This window comes from Dromaius novaehollandiae, chromosome 2 (genome assembly GCF_036370855.1).
Source record: "Dromaius novaehollandiae isolate bDroNov1 chromosome 2, bDroNov1.hap1, whole genome shotgun sequence".
In the NCBI taxonomy this organism is placed as follows: Eukaryota; Metazoa; Chordata; class Aves; order Casuariiformes; family Dromaiidae; genus Dromaius; species Dromaius novaehollandiae.
Genome location: NC_088099.1, coordinates 44,593,537 through 44,612,490, shown reverse-complemented (window position 1 = coordinate 44,612,490; position 18,954 = coordinate 44,593,537). Strand labels below are relative to the sequence as shown.

General features: G+C 37.6%; 1 protein-coding gene and 1 long non-coding RNA gene across 5 annotated transcripts in view; one reads left to right on the top strand and one right to left on the bottom strand.

Moving 5' to 3' along the window:
• Positions 1-2,772: 2,772 nt before the first annotated feature.
• VWDE (von Willebrand factor D and EGF domains) overlaps positions 2,773-18,954 on the bottom strand; it is a 39,280-nt gene continuing 23,098 nt past the window's right edge. Inside the window, exons 15-29 of one of the 4 annotated variants that reach the window (XR_010387657.1) lie at positions 18,492-18,606; positions 16,751-17,001; positions 16,416-16,635; positions 15,288-15,425; positions 14,633-14,695; positions 12,405-13,085; positions 11,991-12,086; positions 11,813-11,908; positions 10,081-10,176; positions 8,749-8,844; positions 8,289-8,384; positions 7,654-7,749; positions 7,460-7,555; positions 5,347-6,133; positions 2,773-4,665 (exon numbers count right to left, since the gene is read on the bottom strand). Coding sequence is in view for 3 of the 4 variants with exons in the window: in XM_064506361.1 (XP_064362431.1) it covers positions 5,215-5,450; positions 6,038-6,133; positions 7,460-7,555; positions 7,654-7,749; positions 8,289-8,384; positions 8,749-8,844; positions 10,081-10,176; positions 11,813-11,908; positions 11,991-12,086; positions 12,405-13,085; positions 14,633-14,695; positions 15,288-15,425; positions 16,416-16,635; positions 16,751-17,001; positions 18,492-18,606 (2,472 nt within the window). In the remaining variant the exon portion in view is untranslated. Of the gene's footprint in view, positions 6,134-7,459; positions 7,556-7,653; positions 7,750-8,288; positions 8,385-8,748; positions 8,845-10,080; positions 10,177-11,812; positions 11,909-11,990; positions 12,087-12,404; positions 13,086-14,632; positions 14,696-15,287; positions 15,426-16,415; positions 16,636-16,750; positions 17,002-18,491; positions 18,607-18,954 lie in introns of all 4 variants that reach the window. The other 3 variants (XM_064506361.1, XM_064506362.1, XM_064506363.1) reach the window with 3 other exon arrangements.
• LOC112986037 (uncharacterized) lies at positions 6,133-9,077 on the top strand. Its single transcript, XR_003259902.2, has 3 exons — positions 6,133-6,357; positions 8,248-8,495; positions 8,938-9,077. It is a non-coding gene; the product is annotated as an uncharacterized LOC112986037 (long non-coding RNA).

Genomic DNA, 18,954 nt, shown 5'->3' with positions numbered 1-18,954 from the left:
GATTCATTCCTTTTCGAGACTGTCTTTGCAGTAGCAGTATAATGGGAGGCGGCAGACTGGCAGTGAAGAAAAGCCTGTGTCTATCATGAATCACCTCTGTGGAAGATCAGAGGCTTGCCATCTGGACATGTTCCAATTAGGCCTCATTTGGGTTTTGCAGCCTTCTGAATGGGCGGCAGATCTGACCAAGGTTCCTGTGTTCATTGAAGGCTGCAACTTGAGGAAGGTGTTGCCAAAACGTCAAAGTTGAACCAGTCAACTTTCTAAATGTTGCCCAGATCAATTTTTTGAGTGATTTTCATTGTCTCATAGGTGAAACTGTTCAGTAGGAGAATTTTACCTATGTGTTATTCTGATCTTTTGTGTCTATGTATAAACTATGTTACCAGAACATGTAGCTTTCGGAGGCAGAGCCTGGTTGATATTTCTCTAGAGATTAAGTGCTACCAAGCATTGAGGAGAAACAAATGAAATGGAGTATTCTTATTTACCAGCTTTCTCTAAAGGCAAGAAGCCAAGCATGCTAAGGGCAAAAGAAAGCTGCACTGTATTGTAATAAATTATTTTGTATTGTCTGTAGGATTCGTATTCTCTATTGTGAAGCAATTGCTGTGTAATTGAGGAACCTTCCTCTGCCCTTGCTTGGAAGGCTATTGCATTTGGTTCAGATGAAACCTGTCACAGACATGTCTTCTGTAAGCTTTGCTGCCAGGGATAGGGGAGAGAGTAAGAGAGGTGTATTTTTTTGTGCTGCTTTTGCTATGATACATTAGACGTTTCAGATGTTCTGGTGAAAAATGTGGTTTTGATGCAAGAAACAAGATCATTTCATCAGTAGTTCTGGAGTAGGCTTTATGGTGATGAAATTCTGTGTCTGTATCACAGCTCACTACAGAGATCAGGCCATTATTTACAAATTCAGGAGTTACATTGAATACCTTAGATGAAATACTGGTTGCAGGTAAGAGAATGACAAAGTTTGTTAATTGCATCAGACCCGAGATTTCAGAATAAATGAACAAAAGTAAGTAAATACAAAGAGGCATAATATCTCAGCATTGTTCCTGAGAAGACTGAGTTGTCAAAGCCAAAAGTGCTAATAGTGGTGATTAGAAACCTAAAAGAGATAATAGCATCGTTAGAAGTATGAGAGCAGGAACAGTGAGTGAGACCCGTAATTGGTATTTCTGATCAGGCCACAGAAAATGCTGATTTAAGTAGTTTGATGTTTAGAAACAGCAGGTGAAAAATTAAAGTGAAGTAAGCAGCAATTTGATGGCACACACACAACGTGATGACGGATTTTAGAAATACTGCTTGAATACAGCACCATCTACTGGCTGAAGCTTTTTTGTTAAGAAAAATAATTATTTAAAGTCTGTACAATATTTTGACTGGATTTAAAAGTGAATTTTCTAGTAGTTATTTCAAGGTAGAACAGAATCAAAGTGCATTATAAATGACAGTCCATGTCCCCAAATGATTGTTTTCCCAGTTCTGCATATATATCTATTAAAAGAGTGGTCAGTATTCATTTTCTTTTGTTTGTTTCTCAAAATAAGTTTGTTTTTTTTGTTGTTCCTGCTCACTAGAAGACTGAACATGCTTAGTAGATCCAGCATGTAACACTTGGAACTAGGTGTATCTTCCTGTGAAAAGATAGTTACGCATACAGCTCAAACTTTTTGAGATATGGCAAGAAAAATGATATAGAACAGAGTACATCCCTTACTTATTAGAGCTAATGGTAACAACTTACATAAATGCTCTGATATTCAGTAAAATTCATTGCTAAGGTTTGTAGTATTTTCTGTGATACAGGTCACTCCCTTCTTCAGCAAACATTCATTATACTGTATTTTAAAAATCTTTTCAAGATCACAAGCAAAATCCAATCTGTAATTATGTGGTGAATTACTGCTGGCCTGCAGAGCAATTTTAGTGCAGCCAGATAAAGAATGTATGATGTACTGTATCTTCCAATCACAATTTTAAATTTAAGGAAATCATGTAAGAAAATTTGGTGAAGACAGCAGTATTTGTGTATGCCATATTATTTTAGCTCCTGCTTGCTTTCCTCTTTTTCTCTAGGTACCAGTTAATAGCATTTGACCTCAAATCCATTTTTACTGATGGAAAGACCTTGACTTACGCAGACCAGCAAGGATTTACTTCTACAAAAACACTTTCCTGTTGCTGCAACCTGTCCATTGAGCTAAGACTCATTGTAAGATCTTTAGTTTGGCACAAATTATCCTTCAATCCAACAGACTGAAACTGCAGCAGCTCCTGCAATATGCTACCCTTGCCTCTGCCACCCAAAAGCCCGAAACTTTTTGGCCTAATTTCAGATTGCATTATGCAATTTTAGAACAATTTTGTTAACCTGTGCAAACAAGCTCTCCATGTGCCTCTCCTGTCTGATAAAGCACTTCCTGAACTGACCAATTTTACTGTGTTGTAGGAATGTGCTTTCTAATTACAATAAACAGATTCTATTTCATGTGTACGATGGACAAGCTAGTAACAAAATAGTTTAAATAATCACATAATTACCAGGCAGTTCCAAAGCGTTTGTCTTTATGTGTGTACTAGTAATTTTTCTGCTTCATGTTGTGCTCGCTGGAACATAGCACAGCTTCTCACTGAGCACTTAAGTTTTAACCAGTCTAGCAAAACTCTGGATATATTTTCACACAGCTTGCATTTGGAAAAATAGAAAAAAAATTGTTGCCTTTAGAAATACTGGAAATAAATAAGAAATACTAAAAGTTACGATTTAAAAAAATCTTTTATTCAGCCTGAAATCCTGGAAAGGCATACAGATTCACTCAATTTGTGAGTGGAGGGCTGCACAAACTGATTAGCCAGAATATTATTAACAATGTTCCTGGTAGCCAGCACATCTCTACTTAGTATAACATCCCTGTAACTAAATGCCACTTGGACTAGAATTAGTGCAAGATGTAATATTGCTGCGTCTACGTTTCAGAAACATTTTCAGGGCCCTGTGATTATGTATTCAAGGCATCATCATGAGGCATCAGTTCCAACAGCTACCCCTGGTCAGAAGAGCAGTCAGCTTTTGTTCATATAGATCTTGTGAGTTCAGGGGAGTAGACTTTAAATAATAAAGAACAGTTCCCAGCAGATCTGGGATGCTGCTGGATTTAAAAAAAAAGAAAAAAAGAAAAAAAAAAAGACTGAAACACTGGCTCATCTGAAACTTAAAATGCAAATGGGAAATTGAAAATATTTTTGAAATGCACTCAGACACTTAGAACTCCAGCAGGTATTATTCTAGAATGATGCTGAGCTCTAAAAGTGCCAGCCTCACAAAATTATTTATGAGGACTATCAAGGTGAAGAGAAATCTAGACTCAGAGCCTAGATTTGCCAGCAAGCATCCCACAGTGGCAGTAAATGGAAAAATTAGCTTGATGTGTGTACGTAAATTGGGTATTGCTCAGGAACCGCCCCCCCCCCCCCCCCCAAACCTCTGAACTCCAGTGGCTTAGCTAAAGGGAAGGAAGTATCTATTAATGGAGGCTCAGTGAGTTGCTAGAGGAACTGAAACAGCTTTCACACCTCCAGGGTAAGGGAAGAAAAGAAGACAGTCTTCCACAGGAACTTCAGAAACAATCTGCCTGCTGGTAGCTGCTAACAATTGGTTGGAGCAGTAAGTAACAGAAGGAGGAACTTGTGTATGATGTTTTTACAGTGACTTGTCTAATTTGATCCAACACAGATAGCATGATACACAGCAAAATTCCTCCTATTAATTCCTATTTCAAAATTCAGTGTGGGACCTCTCTGGCTAACCATTGTCATATTTCTCTGAGAGACTTGGGAACTAAATTTCCTCATCTTTCCAAATGCCATTTCAAAGTAGTGGGATAAAAGAGATGTTCTTACAGACACAGAAAACATTCAGTAGCTGGTTGCTCAGCTTTGTGAGTGTAAGCAATGGCAAAAGTTGAAAAGAAGTGTCAGAATCTGGCTACTGGCTACAAAGGCTTGCCATGGATAAACTAGAATTAGTCTGTATCTAGTTGTGACTGTTGCTGAGACATGTGGCCTTGCCTGTGTTGTTAGTACCCAACTGTTGTTTTAAATTCCCCCCTTTCCTCCTCACTGCTAGCTAGCCCTTATAACACAGACTGATGCAAATCCAAGACCAAGAGAAGCATGAATAGTTCTGCTCTTCCTTCTGTATGCAGCCAAAGAATGTCAATGTAGGCAATGCTTAAAACCAGAAGGTACCATTCGCAAGTGATGACATGCTGCCAGCTTCTTTCCTCAAGCTACTCAGCAGCTATTTGAATCTTGCTCCCACAAAGGAAAGGGCATGATGCAGTTGACTACATCAACGTTTGTCATATCTGTGAGCCCAGTGAGGAATCAGCAGCTGTGGCTTTTGTGCATGAAGCAGCAAAAAATAAGAGAATATACATACTTAATGACTACAAGATGTTGTATGGAAGCTTTTCAAAAATTCAGGGCTGTAATACGACTTTTTACAAGAATGCTGCTGGATACCCATTTTGTTTAAATAAACGTTCTGCCTTCAACTGCTTCTTGCCATTTTCAAGTGTCTCATAAGTCCATGCAGCATTGTAATTTAATCGATATACTTGCTTTTCTTCAGCCATGACGCCTTTGTACCTTGGAAGGAAAAATAAATAAATGTAAAGAGAGAGACTTTAATTACTCTGCCCATTTTTTACCATAAAGTTTAAGAAGCAATTTTAATGAATTTCAATGAAATTGATGATGCAGACAAGAGTAAAATACCACCTACTTCAGACTTCAGAAAAGAAAGTTGTAACTACATGTTTAACTAAACAAATCATTTCTCTGACAAATCAGAGAAATGGTCATCATTCACTATTAAGCAAAAAAAGTAAGGTTATTCCCAGTGTTACTCCTGGAAATAAGAAATGTGGTAAAAACAGAGATGAACTGAGTGACTGTATAGCTGATGCGAGCTGAGAAAGTCAGCAGTGGGATACTCTGCCCAAGAATCAGGTCAGACTCTGGAAAAGAGAAGAATGGTTGTTAATGAAGAGGTTAGTTATCAGTTGCTACTGCAGCCACTGAGGAAAGAAGAGAGAATGTTTAATTTGCAACAAAAGAAATAATTGAATTTAAGTATTAGAAACAATTTTGTTAAGTAGCAGAGCTGATTAACTATTGGACTAGCTTTTAGGAATTTTATGAACTGGAGACTGGACAAAATTGGACAAAAATGTTTGGTATATTTGGTACTGCTTCTTGGAACATGGGTGGACTAGATAATGACTCACAAAGTGCCTGTCTATGACTCTGCCTTGACACTACAATTACCTGAATTTTCTTCCCACAGAGGACTCCAGTGTAACCAGGACGACAAGAGCATACATTAGGCAACACACACTTGCCTCCAAATAGACATTTCTGATTGCACACAGCTAAAAGAGAGCCAGAGATATGTGGCTTTATTCATAAAAACAACTTGGTAAAGAAAAGTGGCTGATTGTGGTACAAACTCTATACATGTACTCTGCTTGCATATAGGAACTGAAAAGTTGGTAGATATTTTCGCAGGGCAATACCCTCAGTGTAAGGGGAAATTCACAGTGATGTGGAGCCAATGAGGCTCTTATGCTTACCCACCACTGCCCCCCTCCCCGCCCCAAAAAGATGCAGATTTACTAGGGGGACATGCTGAGGGCATAAAAAAGAGGGAGCAGGGGACACAAGTAATGTGTTTTTCAAAGAATCCTGTTAGTCTGTGCTATTGCAATGGCCTTTCAGGGCTCTTTCAGCAGCATACACTGTTAGAGCAAGCCATTACATACTGCCAAGGTCTCAGACTACCTCTGTATTCTGGAGGGCTTCAGAAGGGCACACAGGAATCTCAACTCTTTATCCTATCATCTCCTTTGACACAGATTTGGGTTAAAAGATCTAAAACTCCCAGGTACCATGTATTTTTGAAGCATCCTTAATTGTGTTGCAGCAAAAAAGTTTATTAAAAAGGTCACATCAGTCTTACGTGTCTGACACTGGACTCCTTCCCACTGCGGAGGGCAATGACATGCACTTGGTCCAATACATTCCCCACCATTCCTACATTCCTGAAGACAGATTGCTGCACAAATATCATCACAAAGTTTGGTTATATCGCAAGTGATTACTTATTATTTACATTACAGGAGGGCCTCTAGATGTTGAGGGCTTTCCATACAAGAGAGTCACATGTTCTTCATTGAAAACTTGTCTAAGATCAACAGGATATTAAAGAAGACAGGAAAATATAAGACAGTATTTGCCCTACAGCCAAACTGCACATTGAGATATTCTGATGCATTACAGGTAAAAGTGTAAAATATTGGATAAAGTCAACATCACTAATCAGTTTCTTTTTTCTTTTTTTTTTTCAAATTTACCTTTCTAAAATCCAAAGCTTAGTAACTGATCTTCTTTTGTCTGTCACACAATTTAATATGCATATCAATCATCATGAATTGATCCAAGGTTATTTACTATGACCCTTTTTATGTACATTCTTGCCTGCTTTCTAAACCATAATCTAAAGCACTATTTTTTCTTACTAGTTAATTGACTATTTGATGATGAAACCTCTCTTCCACAAGGTCCAAGAATATCTAAGCCCTGTCAATATCGGTGACATTTTTTTCAATAAAACTTCCAATAATTACAGAAAGTAACACAGGGAAAATGGTGGGGGGGGGGGGGGGGTTTCCATCCATGCCATTAGAGGGCTCACTAGCCATATCAATACCTGAGCCTTGGGTGAGATATTATGAGAGACACCAACACTTTTTCTTTTGTACTTCTACTATCCATCCTCATGATGATTTTCACCCATGCAGCTTGTGCTTTGTCCACACTGCCATGTTTTATTTATGCACCATCACTAGCTTCCTTGGCATACAACGTGACCCACAGCTGTGCTACCACCACAATCCTACTTCTAGCTTTCCTAAAGAACTTAGGCCCTTCACATCTTCTATTCCAGACATTTTCCACCATGTTTCCACAGTTTCCCAGTGTTCCACTGTAATTCTCTTTTTCTGTTATCTGATTATAATGTCCTGTAGCACAAATTGAAATGCTTTCCTTTTGTTACTCAGGCCTTTGCAGTTGTATGGGATCAGAAATACAGGTGCCTCTTATTTAGACAAGAATTAAGAAAGAAACAAAAATATATGCTATGTAAGAGTTTAAAAGATATTTCAGTCTCATAATTTAGCCTGAGAGTTGCACAGTATTAGTTCCCCATCCTTATTTCTTTTTCTGCCAAGTTACAGAGGGGAAAAGATCATTATTTTTGAGTGTGTGTATATTTTAGAGCTCTTTGGTACTAGCTTCATATAATTTGTGTAGACCAAGTTGCCCTTTAGCCATATATCATTTTAAGATATGATTCTCCTTTTAACTATAACATACTCACGTGTGTTACACCTTTTTCCTCTCCATCCTGAGGGACAAGAGCAAACATTTGGCCCTACACACCTTCCTCCATTCATGCATATTGGTTCACAGACACCTTAAATCAAAAAGTATTTGCTGTTTAATAAATGTAATTATTTACATAAAGTTTAGTAGTTAAATTTGGATCCTGGAAGGATATTAATGTTAGCTTACTTTTTTCACATCTTCTGCCTGTGTACCCATCAGGACAAGTACAAACATTGTTTCTCATGCAATGACCACCATTCTTACAAGGCGGGCGGCAGACAGCTAAAAAAATAAAAAACATGAGAACAATACTGTAGCTTGCATTTTGCTTCCCCTTTGGCATACACCTCTAGAACCAGGACTGCAGTATTAGAATTCTGTTAGTATATATAGACATTCAGCACAGTAACACCTGTCTAGTAAAAATTGCATTAATGTAGATTGGTGCCTATATAAGCAGTAAATATAGAACCAGATGGGAATGGGTCTGGGCTGGTAACTGCACATGGACACTAGTAACCAGACTACATAATATCTGGCTAGGAGCTTAGACAGGCACCAGTGTGCAAGTGTGGTTGAACACTGCTCAGGAGTGAGTGGAAGACAAAAAAGGCAAACTTCCAGTATCTTTTCTCCCTGGACATTTACTGAACCATGCAAAGCAAGAAAATCTAAAGGAAATGGAATCTCTGTTTTGCATCTCCTCTCACATATGTGACTTGGTTAGGAATTTTTAAAACACTGAGTTTTATGTCTTAAGATAACAATGTTTTCCCACAGATGTCCTCATAATAGCACCTAAGAGAAAAAAAAAATATTACCATTCTGACACTGGGCACCAAAGAATCCACGTGGACAGAGGCAAACATCTGGCTTAGTACAGGAACCTCCATTGAGACACACAGGATCACAAAATGCTGCAGAAGTAGTGTGATGAAAAGAATGGGAAGCCATGACAATCAAATCAAATCCATAAAATATCTGCTTCTGTTGCAAGGACAGGAACTGAGCATCTAAGACAGCTGCAGGTAACACTATTCACTTAAAACTTGTATCTTTTATCTAGTTCTGGGATCAGTACTGGACTTTCTAGAACTGGTACCAGCAGCAGAACCAATGTGGAGACCAGAGGGTTTATGGGGGCCCCATGGCAGTAAGCAGCCACCCATAGCTCCTGTCTGAGCCACATGGTTCCAAATTTTAACCTGTGGGAGATCTCACCTACACACCTCTGGGAACGTGAGCTTGCAAGAGTGTACAATGGGGCCTGTCCCATTTTACCTGTACTGCATGTAGGTCCATACCATCCAGGTTTACACTGGCAGACATCTGGAGTAAGACATTCACCACCATTTTCGCAGTGTCTGTTGCAAACCACTACCATTCAAGAAGTCAGGGAAAAACAATATAAAAAAAAATTAAGAGTTAAAAATTAATTTGTTACAGTTTTATGCTTCATTCATTTTTCAGTTCTTTCCCAGATTTGAACACTGGAAATTATATACAATTTCACTAGCTGAAGAGGAATTGCTGAAGAGCTCAATCCAGTCTCAAGGCTATAACAAGCTAGCACCAGACTGTAAAGGTACATAAAAGGTCTTTCCATGTAATTATCCATGTTTTTATTCATGTTTTTTTCCATGGTTTTATTCAGTGTTAGAAATCTAGAAAATTTCAAATATATTCTAAGAAAAGCAAAAGTTCAAGACCAAGATAAAAAAAAAAGGAACATTCATATTATGGGATGGATTCGATGGACTCCAAAAAAGTTCACTCAGGTGTTCTTTATCACTTCAAAGAGCGCAGCTGAATGCACAGAGAGACATGAGACTATCACAGCTGTGGAAAATCATGAATCAGTTCTTCAGGACAACATCCCATCATCTTTAGTCCTGCCTAATGAAGAACATCAATTTTTTTATGTCACAACTGAAATCAAAACAGTAAGTGAGAATGCAGAAGGACCTTTTCAATTCAGGGCCAAAGGCAACGACACACTCAGATTAATGATATAAACAATATGCCTAAATTTGGTTTCTCTGAGTAATAAAAGTTACCAATATGAAATCTACTCAATATTTGGAATTGCCAAAATGCAGCATCTAGAATTTGATATATAAAAGAGCATTTATGTGAGACGACTATTCCAATTTTTCAGGTATGATCACAAAAAGCTTTCTATTTTTCACGCCAGGCTAAGAAAAAGGCCTCATGAATGTGCTTTTGAATTCATTTTTCCTTTATATCTGTTTTTCTGACCTGCTGTTTACTGAGATCGCTTCTGAATGCACCTCTGCAATCAACCAACTGAATATGACAGAATTTAAGAAGCCATAATGACATATTAAACATGTGCATTCTCATGCTCAGCAGTACCTCCATGTTACTGAATGATAATTAACTATTTGCAATTTTTATAGCATGCTATATTTTCAAAATTACATGCAAATGCAATCTAGTTAATGTTTGCAAAACCCGGCTCTGTGAGCCTGGAAAGAGACATCAGTATTTTGTCATTTGTGAGCATTAGACAAAGTGCATCGGAAATGTTAGCCATCATTTGTTTTATTACATCTGAAGATCAGGATTTTTTTTTTCTTTTTTTTTGCTTACTTGTGTCACATCTTGGTCCCACAAAACCGTATGGGCAGGTGCAGAGATTCCTGGCCAAGCATGTGCCTCCATTTTGACAGGGTGGTTTACAGTGTGCTGCAGAGAGAGAATTATGTTGTTCAAGAAATCACCTCTAAAAAGATGCATGGATTGGTGATACTTTAGCAAAAGGGAAGTGTTAATGACTGACAAAGCAACCAAAGAACTGGAAATAAAATAAAGAGATATATGTAATGGCTTTTCACAAGAAAAAACAGCAAGAAGAGCCAAATTCCAACAACCACACAGTCATGACAGTGGTGGTCACTCTAGAGAGCAGAAATCTGAGCCGGGTTCCAAGCAGGGCTCTGATCTCCCCACTCTTCAGGGGTGCTTAGCTTACAGGCACCCACATTCACTAGTGCACACCTCTACTTGTTGCAAAAATTTCCCTGGCCAGTCTTTACATAATCACACAGTATCAGAAATATGGAAGGAAAATGTATGTTTATCTCCCACTGAGACCCTTATTACAATGCAGGTTAAAGGAAACATACACCATAAATCCACCCAAAATGTGGGAGAAGCTCAGAAGTTAGGTGTGGTCAGAATTACAGTTAAAATGGTCAGACAGTCATTTTAGATCAGATCATAAACAGACCAACTAACCCTGCAAGAACAGTCCTGACAGCAGGGTCTGGAACCCAGCTCTATCTCCTGCCAACCAGCAGCACCTTGCTAGACTAGACTTGGGTTCTGTCTTGCTTTTCTGCTCCCTTCAGGAAAACAGCTCACATTCAGCAGAAGAATTGGTAAGTGCTCTTACCAGGAATATCCTAATGCATAGTGCTGAGGAAGCTGTTCTGGGATGATCTGTCCCTCTCAGCTGATACGGGCCTACAATCCAGAGCTCTTTTTGCAAGTGAATATTGCAGCCATAACTATGATGCAGAGATGGGTATCAACATCACACTCCATCAGGAACTCCTCCTAAAAAGACTTGATACCTCTGCTGTTTCCTGTACTTACAGTGAGGTAAACCACAAATAAACAAAGTGGATCACCATATAGGGCAACCTGAGTTCTCTATACAGTCGATGGAGAGAAGAAAGTGTTTATATTATTTGGAGACTTTCCTTCACTGAATTATAGAGCGTTCAAAGGGTTGTTTGAGATAGATCCTTTCTTAACGTTATCCTCATCTTCAAAGGGACACACAGTAAGATGTGCCAATTTGGGCACAGTAATGCCCAAATCAAGGCACCAAAGTTGGATGGACTGGATTCCAGCCATGGTTCAATGTCTGCAGGGGAGGCATGTGCATGCATGTGAAAGCAAAATGTAATTCACTGTCCTTCATTTTATTGAAAGGTACAAAAAGGGTAAGTGGAGAACGGCAGCTGTAAAAAAATGTCCAATGAAGAAAGGTGACAAAAGCATAAGAAATCTCCTTGTTCACAAGCAAATGAGAAAGACCCTTTTCGCTGATTTTTAGATTAGCATCAAGTGTATTGATGGTGCCACAGATTTGAAAAAAATGAAACTTTGCTGTTGTAACTTATTAAATTTAGGAGTATCTGATCACAAGAAACATTTATGGTAGATGTTAAAAAGGTAGAGTTTATGTCAACATCTTACAGAGTTTTGTAAAATATAACACAACTCTTTCCTGTCAGAATGAACCTTCATGAAAGTCATTTATAGCACCCTTTGGGTATTTTTGGATTCAAAAGTAAAAAAATACCCTATTTACCTTCCTCACAAGTGGAGCCACTGTATCCTGGTAGACATTCACAGACATTTGGCTTAATGCACTTCCCATGGTTTTTACAATCAGGTCTGCATAAAGCTGCACAAAATCAACAGTGATGTTCAGATCATGAACTCATTGGTATGAGTTACGATGGACTAAATCAAAATGCCATACTCACCAGCTTGACAGTTATAACCAGAGTAACCAGGCTTGCATTTGCAAATATTGGGTGCCACACACTCCATATTTTTACCACACGTTTGTCTACATATTGCTAAAAGGCAATGAAGAAAACAATGAAAGGAATAAGGAAAGTGCCACTGTCATTTCAGCATAACTGTGTCTTGCCTAACATAATAAACACATCACATGGAATCAGCTGAGCCTCTGCCCTTAAGCAGCAAAGCTGAGATACATTAGAAATATATTTTAAAGTGCATCCATGCAACTGAAAGCTGTACCAGTGTTAATAATGAAAATAAGAAAATTCAATATGCATTTCACTGATCACACAGTAACAACATACTTTCAAGTTATAAAGATATCACAAGATTCTTCTTCGCAAAGCATTTGTAATAGTTATTTGTAATACCTCTGCAAGTGATACCATCTCCATAATAACCATAAGGACAACGACCACATTTGACACGTCCGTCCTGACTTGGTTCACAAGGTACTCCAGGAAAACAGGCTAAATCAGAACAGGTTACTGCTTTAGGCATCACTGTTTCATCTGATGTTACAGTAAGTGTTTTTGGTGGGACAGTGATTTCAACAAGAACAGATGGCAAAGGACTAGCTTTACGCTTGGCTAACAGCTGCTGAACTCTGCGAGCACGTCCTCCTTTGAACACTCTGCTCAGCAAAGAAGGCCCTTTGCTTATATTTTTTCTGCTGCTGAGAGAAGCCTTCCTGCTAGTCTCAAAATAACTGTGGGCCTCAGCTTGTGTCCTTGTTTTTCTCTCAGGTAATACAGCTTGGCTCCCTGATGATGCAGCCACCACAGTGCTCACTGATGAGCCCTCTTCCGCATTAGCAAGGTGACCACTGCTGATGCCGAGAGCACGGCCGATGTCTCCAGGAACAGCAGACTGCACAGAAGCACTTCTTTGAGAATTAAATGACTTCCAAGTGGTGAGTGTTATTACTGTGGAGGCTGGTGCAGTGTTGCTACTGGCCGCTTCTGTAGAAATAAATCTTTCAGGGACGTCTGTAGAACGAGGAATATAGCTTGAGACACTTACAGCCTTGTCAAAGAATGATCGTTGAAAAGCTACAGTATGTTAGAATGAAAGGGGAAAAAAGCACAAAAATATTACATGACTTTTTTTCTTCTGTGAGGGTGGGGAAAGTCTTCTGATCAGAAAAAAAGTATGTCCCATCCATTCTGTGCTTCAGGAAGTCTCTTCTTCCATATGCTATGTCAGAATTTATATATTCAGTAGAATCTGGCCCCCAACTAGCAGAATCAGAACAGCTTACCACCACCCCCACCACTTCTTCATGGCTGGAAGATAAGCAGAAAGCACCATGTCTATGAGACAGCCAGCCAGGGATCTTCCCCATACTAGGTCAATGAAGAACTGTTCTGCTAGAGCAAATTACCAGCTCCAACTGGCACCATCTTGTTACCAAGTAGGTAACTAAAGCAGGGTTTAAACTGAAGATATTGCTTATGGTGCAACAGTGTGTCAGTAAGTGCCAATAACAAGTCTAGAAGTAGGTATTTAGTCACAAGTATGTATGCACTTAAACTTACTGATACATCATATGATGTATTTCATGTGAGTAATCCATCCAGAGCTTTCCATGTTTTACATTACTTAATTCTTTTACTTAGATAATTCTTAGAACTCTCAAAACTGTTTTGGTCAACTTACAAGCTTCTGCATGGATTTTATTAATGGAATATTACATGTGTTTTATATATATAAAAAAAGACAGACTAAACCTCCTCTTTGAAAAGAGTGCAAAGTGAATAAAAAGTTCTTATATTCTGCCTAGGAAAGTGGGTATTATGGTGGATTGTGGAATGGAGTGCAATGCTAATCTCAGAATGGCAGAATGCCTTATATGGGCTTTAGCAGGAATGAAATAGGAGGAAATTATTCTACCCGACTTAAGATTTGTCTCTAATCTCATTTGGGATTGTACTAGACAGCTATCTACAAAAGGTTAAACTTTCCTGAATCTTATTACAAAGTGCTATGTCTCCCACCGCTGAAAAGCAAACCATTTTGCAGCTGATGAAGAATTATCCAGCACTGGCAGTTGACAGAGAGTATTCCTCCTCCTCTACTAACAATTCAGAGATAAATGAGAAAAGACATTCAAGGAGAATTTCCTGTGAACAAAGCCCCAGCAGGCACAGACTTGCAAATGCCAGCAATAGTATTTACAGAGTTTTGGAATTAAGAACGTTTGTTTGCCATATCCTTCACCTTTCTTTTAAGTTAAAGCATTAAAATGGCATTCAACATAATGCCATAAACTTTTGCTTATCTCATGTAACAGATGTCCCTGTCCCCATGTTACCTACTTTATATCAGTGGTTAGTCACAAAAACAAAAGGCAACAGGAAGAATGTCGTAAATCACAGGGTCAATAAAATGACTTGACGAACCTAAGGGATTTGCTGATATTGACATTTTGATGTCATTTTTCAAATTGAAAATAGGAATACAACCAGAACAATGAATTAAACTGACTTAAATTGAAAAACTAAAGAGAGTAACATAAAACTGACTAGAACCTTTATTTGCCAGCTATATTCTTATCAGTATGTGAATCAGAAATCCCACTCTCTTCATGAAAAATCACCTTTATTCCCTCCAATTTCTCCTGTGGAATCCTCTCCTTTAACATTAATGTCTTCAAAGCTTTCTAAAAGCAAAAGATATGAAGGCACATTAGTACTTTTTTTTCCAACTGCAAATAAATTACAAATAGAGTTAAAATTTTAGTAAATAAAAATAACTCAAAATTCTGAGAGAGCAGATGAAGAGTAAAATAGTTTCTTAAAATACAGTATATAAAATTCAATTGAGTATATAAAAAATGCAAGTTACTCAGGAATTTCATAATAGGACAGTAAAAATAAATGTTTAGGCACCTTTTTAAGCAAGTGTTTTGTTTTGAATAGTTCTCTTAAGGAAAGCATTTTGTCAATATTTGCACACATCCGGAAAATAATGCAGAAAAAATACACCTCACTGTATCCTTTTTTATATAAAAGAATTAGGGTATTTTGTAGGTAATATTTTTTAATCACATCAGTGTTCTACAGCTATGTGACCCAGTGTATGCTGATGCTGTTGCCAACTGAGATTCTGTTTCAGCAGTCAGAGAAAACAGTCCTTTTTTGCTAACTACTGAAGAGAGTTCTTCTAAGTTAGTTAGAAACATGTAACACAACCATAGAATAAGATAACAGCATTCTTATGAAAAATAGATGATTTTGTATATTTTATCATACCATAACATGACTTCCCATCTCCTCGTAGATTAGTTGGGCATGGACCACAATGGTAAGAACCAAAAGTATTGAAGCAAAATACTCCAGGGAAGCAAGGACTGGATTCACACTCATCTATGTCATCTTGACAATTTTTACCTGAATTGAAACACAGGTTTTTATAATACTGTGTCGCTAGACTTTGACAGTATGTTTATAAAATATAAAAGTAGAGTGTATGTAGGTGCTGAAATACAAAAAGTACATCTGTCAAGTAGAACAAAGTATTTTGGTATGTCCACTAAGTACAGTTGGCTAGGTTTGCTATTCACATATTTCCACATATAGCAAGTATTTTGCTCACTGCAGAATATACAGAGGACGGGCTCTGTGGACTACATGATTATTTGCAGGCATGGAAGCAATCACTCTGTAAGCAGACTCAGTACTCCTAGGTTTTACTATGTTGCTGAATTTACCTCTGGGGAGGAAAACGTGGAAATTTGCTTTCCTAATTGCTTCTTCTTACAATGTAATCAGCCATTGTATTAATCAGATGTTAAAATAGTTTGAACAAGAATTATTAGTCTTTACTTATCACTTAAAAACATAAACAAAAAATCTCTCCTCTGGCAGTATTTACAAGCTCGAACACAGGATTAGAAATGGCTGATGACTCTAGTTAGATGCATGGCCAAACTTGCTCAAATCCTCCCAGGTTAAGCACTGGGAGGTCCAGGTTTCTCATTACATCCTCTTGAAATCCATATACACACGGAAATTCAACTTTTCTATTGATTCAGCATAGCCCTTTCCACATAGGGGAAAAAAAAGTCAAGTCTAGTATTTACTAACTTTATTAAACCATCGTTTTCAGTTTGAAGTAGCCAGTGAAGAAAAAATATGATTGAGTCACAGATCACCGTTAACAGTTTGCCTCATAGTTTACCCATTCTTCTGACACATTTGTGTTATGACACATGCAAGACAAATCTTGAAGTGTATCATATATAACTTCATCAAAAGACCACAGTATTTCTTCTTCTTACTGTAACAGTAAGCTATTTTGAGATTTTTTAACTTTTATTGGCTGTAGAAATAAAATTAGAAACTGGTATTTGTCACTGCATGTATAAAGTAGTAACTTACCTTGAAGTTCAGGTGGACATTCACAGTAATAGCTGTTTATTCCATCCATACATCTGCCTGCACCACATTGGTTAGGTTTACATTCATCAGTATTCACTTGGCAGAGATCACCTTCAAATCCAGCTGCACACACACAAAGGTATCTTCCACTTCCAGGTGGGAAATTAACATTTGTCACACATGAGCCATAATTTAGGCAATTGCACGATTTTACACTGACCTACAAGACAAGCCCAATAGAAAAGATTTTTTTTTTTAACAAACTAGCAATCAATTTTGTAAATAAATATCTTAAAAATCTTACTGGTATGTCATTTGACTGTAATATTCATTACCTCTACTTCTACCTTTGTCTCTGCATTGCAGTCATCTGTCAAAGAAAATGTTAACTTATGGGGATTCTTTGACATTGCTTTCCATAAAAGGAGACCTGATGGGGAAAGACTGGCACCTTCAGGACCAGACTCCAATGTAAAAAGAATAGCAGAGCCCTCTGGATCTGAAGCCAAAAACTGATATACGAAATTTTCTCCATAGAAAGTCTGTAGCATACCCTGAGAACTTTGAAGCACTGGAGGTTGGTTGTCTGTAACAAAGGAGATATTTTCTCTTTTAAGCAAGAGTTGCAATGTTCTTATAGAAATTAAAAAGGAATATGTCTTTCTACTAAGGAAGTCGCATGTAGTTATTTCTTTTAAAATTTAATGTTATTTGAATGGCACAGCAAAAACACTAGACGCTTTCATTGTAGCTATAACAAAATTAACAAGAAATTACTTATGCCATGCAAGAGCTTGTTAAGCTGCATTGCATCTGTATACATTCAAAATTTACTGAATTTAAACTGTAATTTAGCTAAGTGGAATTACAGTTTGCAGATGAAAATACAGATATATAAAACTCAGATATGATTGCTACTTCCTTTAAGAAAGGAACAGACATTGTTAAGCAATACCTGGGACTGGGCTGCAGTGATTGTCTTGGCATATGTGAGCACAAGGTGATGGAAGAGGTAATACACTCACTGTTCCTTGGAGGATTTCAAGCACATGGCAACTTACTCATTGATCTGACACCATGCTCCTTGTGTCCTGCCTTTGAGTATTTGTTTAGGCCATGTACCTATGCCATCGATGTGAATCATGTCTGAATATTAACTGTTAACAAATATGACCTGTCACTTAATCCAGTTGCTTGCATTTCCCTCTTGTCTGGTGTCAGAGTCAAAGAACCCTCAGAGCAAAACATTACATAAAACATTGCTAGTAGGTCTAAGAGCTGTTACTTTTATTTATGCAAGGCTCTTAACACAACTATCAATGCAAAGGCTGCATACAGAAAGGCTACTCGTTGTTGTCTTACGTGGAACTACAATGCTGCCATCATTCTTTAGATATCTCTGGAGAATATAAAATTTTACAACTGCATTTTCTGTTATGTTCTCTAATGTCCTGCTTGCAATTTTGGACCCAAAGGTAGCTGAACCCACTGTTTTTGACCCACATGAGGGCAATGTGAAAAAGAGTGGCAGCTTATATATTACTACTTACACCCTAAGTGAATTGGTCTGACCTCACAGCTGACCCTGCTTTGAGCAAGAGGTTGAATTAAATAGCTTCCTGAGATCCCTTCCAATCTGAATTTTCCTATGTTCCTATGATGAAATTCTTTGTATGTAGACTATCCAATATATTTCTCTTTCCAAATAATGAAACAACTTGCCTAAGAACATCTATCTGATTGTTAGAAAATATCTTTTATTCCTAAAAGCTGAAGACAAACATTTGTGGGTATAGTGCCAAAAATCAGAAGACTGCAAGCTGCTAATTAACTGATGATTGATCATTTCATTACAGTTATTTGTGATGGTTACTATGCGGGGGAGGGGGAAAGCCCATTTACATGTCTGATCTAAAAAAAAAAAGAAACATCCTTTTCAAAATGTAAGATGAAAAACAAGACCAACTTACAAACTAAAAACACTTACATAGTTAAAACTTCACTACATCCATACATTTTGAAAACTTAGGAGATTTTCAAGTTCTTGCTATTAAAAAAAAAACATTTAGAACTTACTTTCAACAACTGACCAAGTTAACTTTGATATGTCAGGTCTGCAGAGTAAGCAAGGGCTGCTTGGATTTGTATCACCTTCACCATAACAGAGTCCATCTATGTTGCATGTTTTCTCCTTTAGAGAAATAACAATGGTGTGATTCATTAATTTTCTGTTGTCAAACAATACATCCATATGTATCTGTAAAGTGCCAAATAAAATCTAATCTATCCTACAGGTCAACTGTTTTTAAAAATACACCACTAAAAACATGTTCATTTTTATTTGGTAATTATATGAAGGTTGACTTCTTTCCAAAGTTGCTTCATCCCAGCTTCAATATTTGTGCTTATCATTTCAGTGCATGGAAAATCCCTGCTGGAAACAAGAACTGGGTTTGTATATAGCGATTTAGTCTGCTGATTTTTATAGATTTTTTCCATCTGCTTATTTTCATAATAAACATAGATAGTAATGAAATAG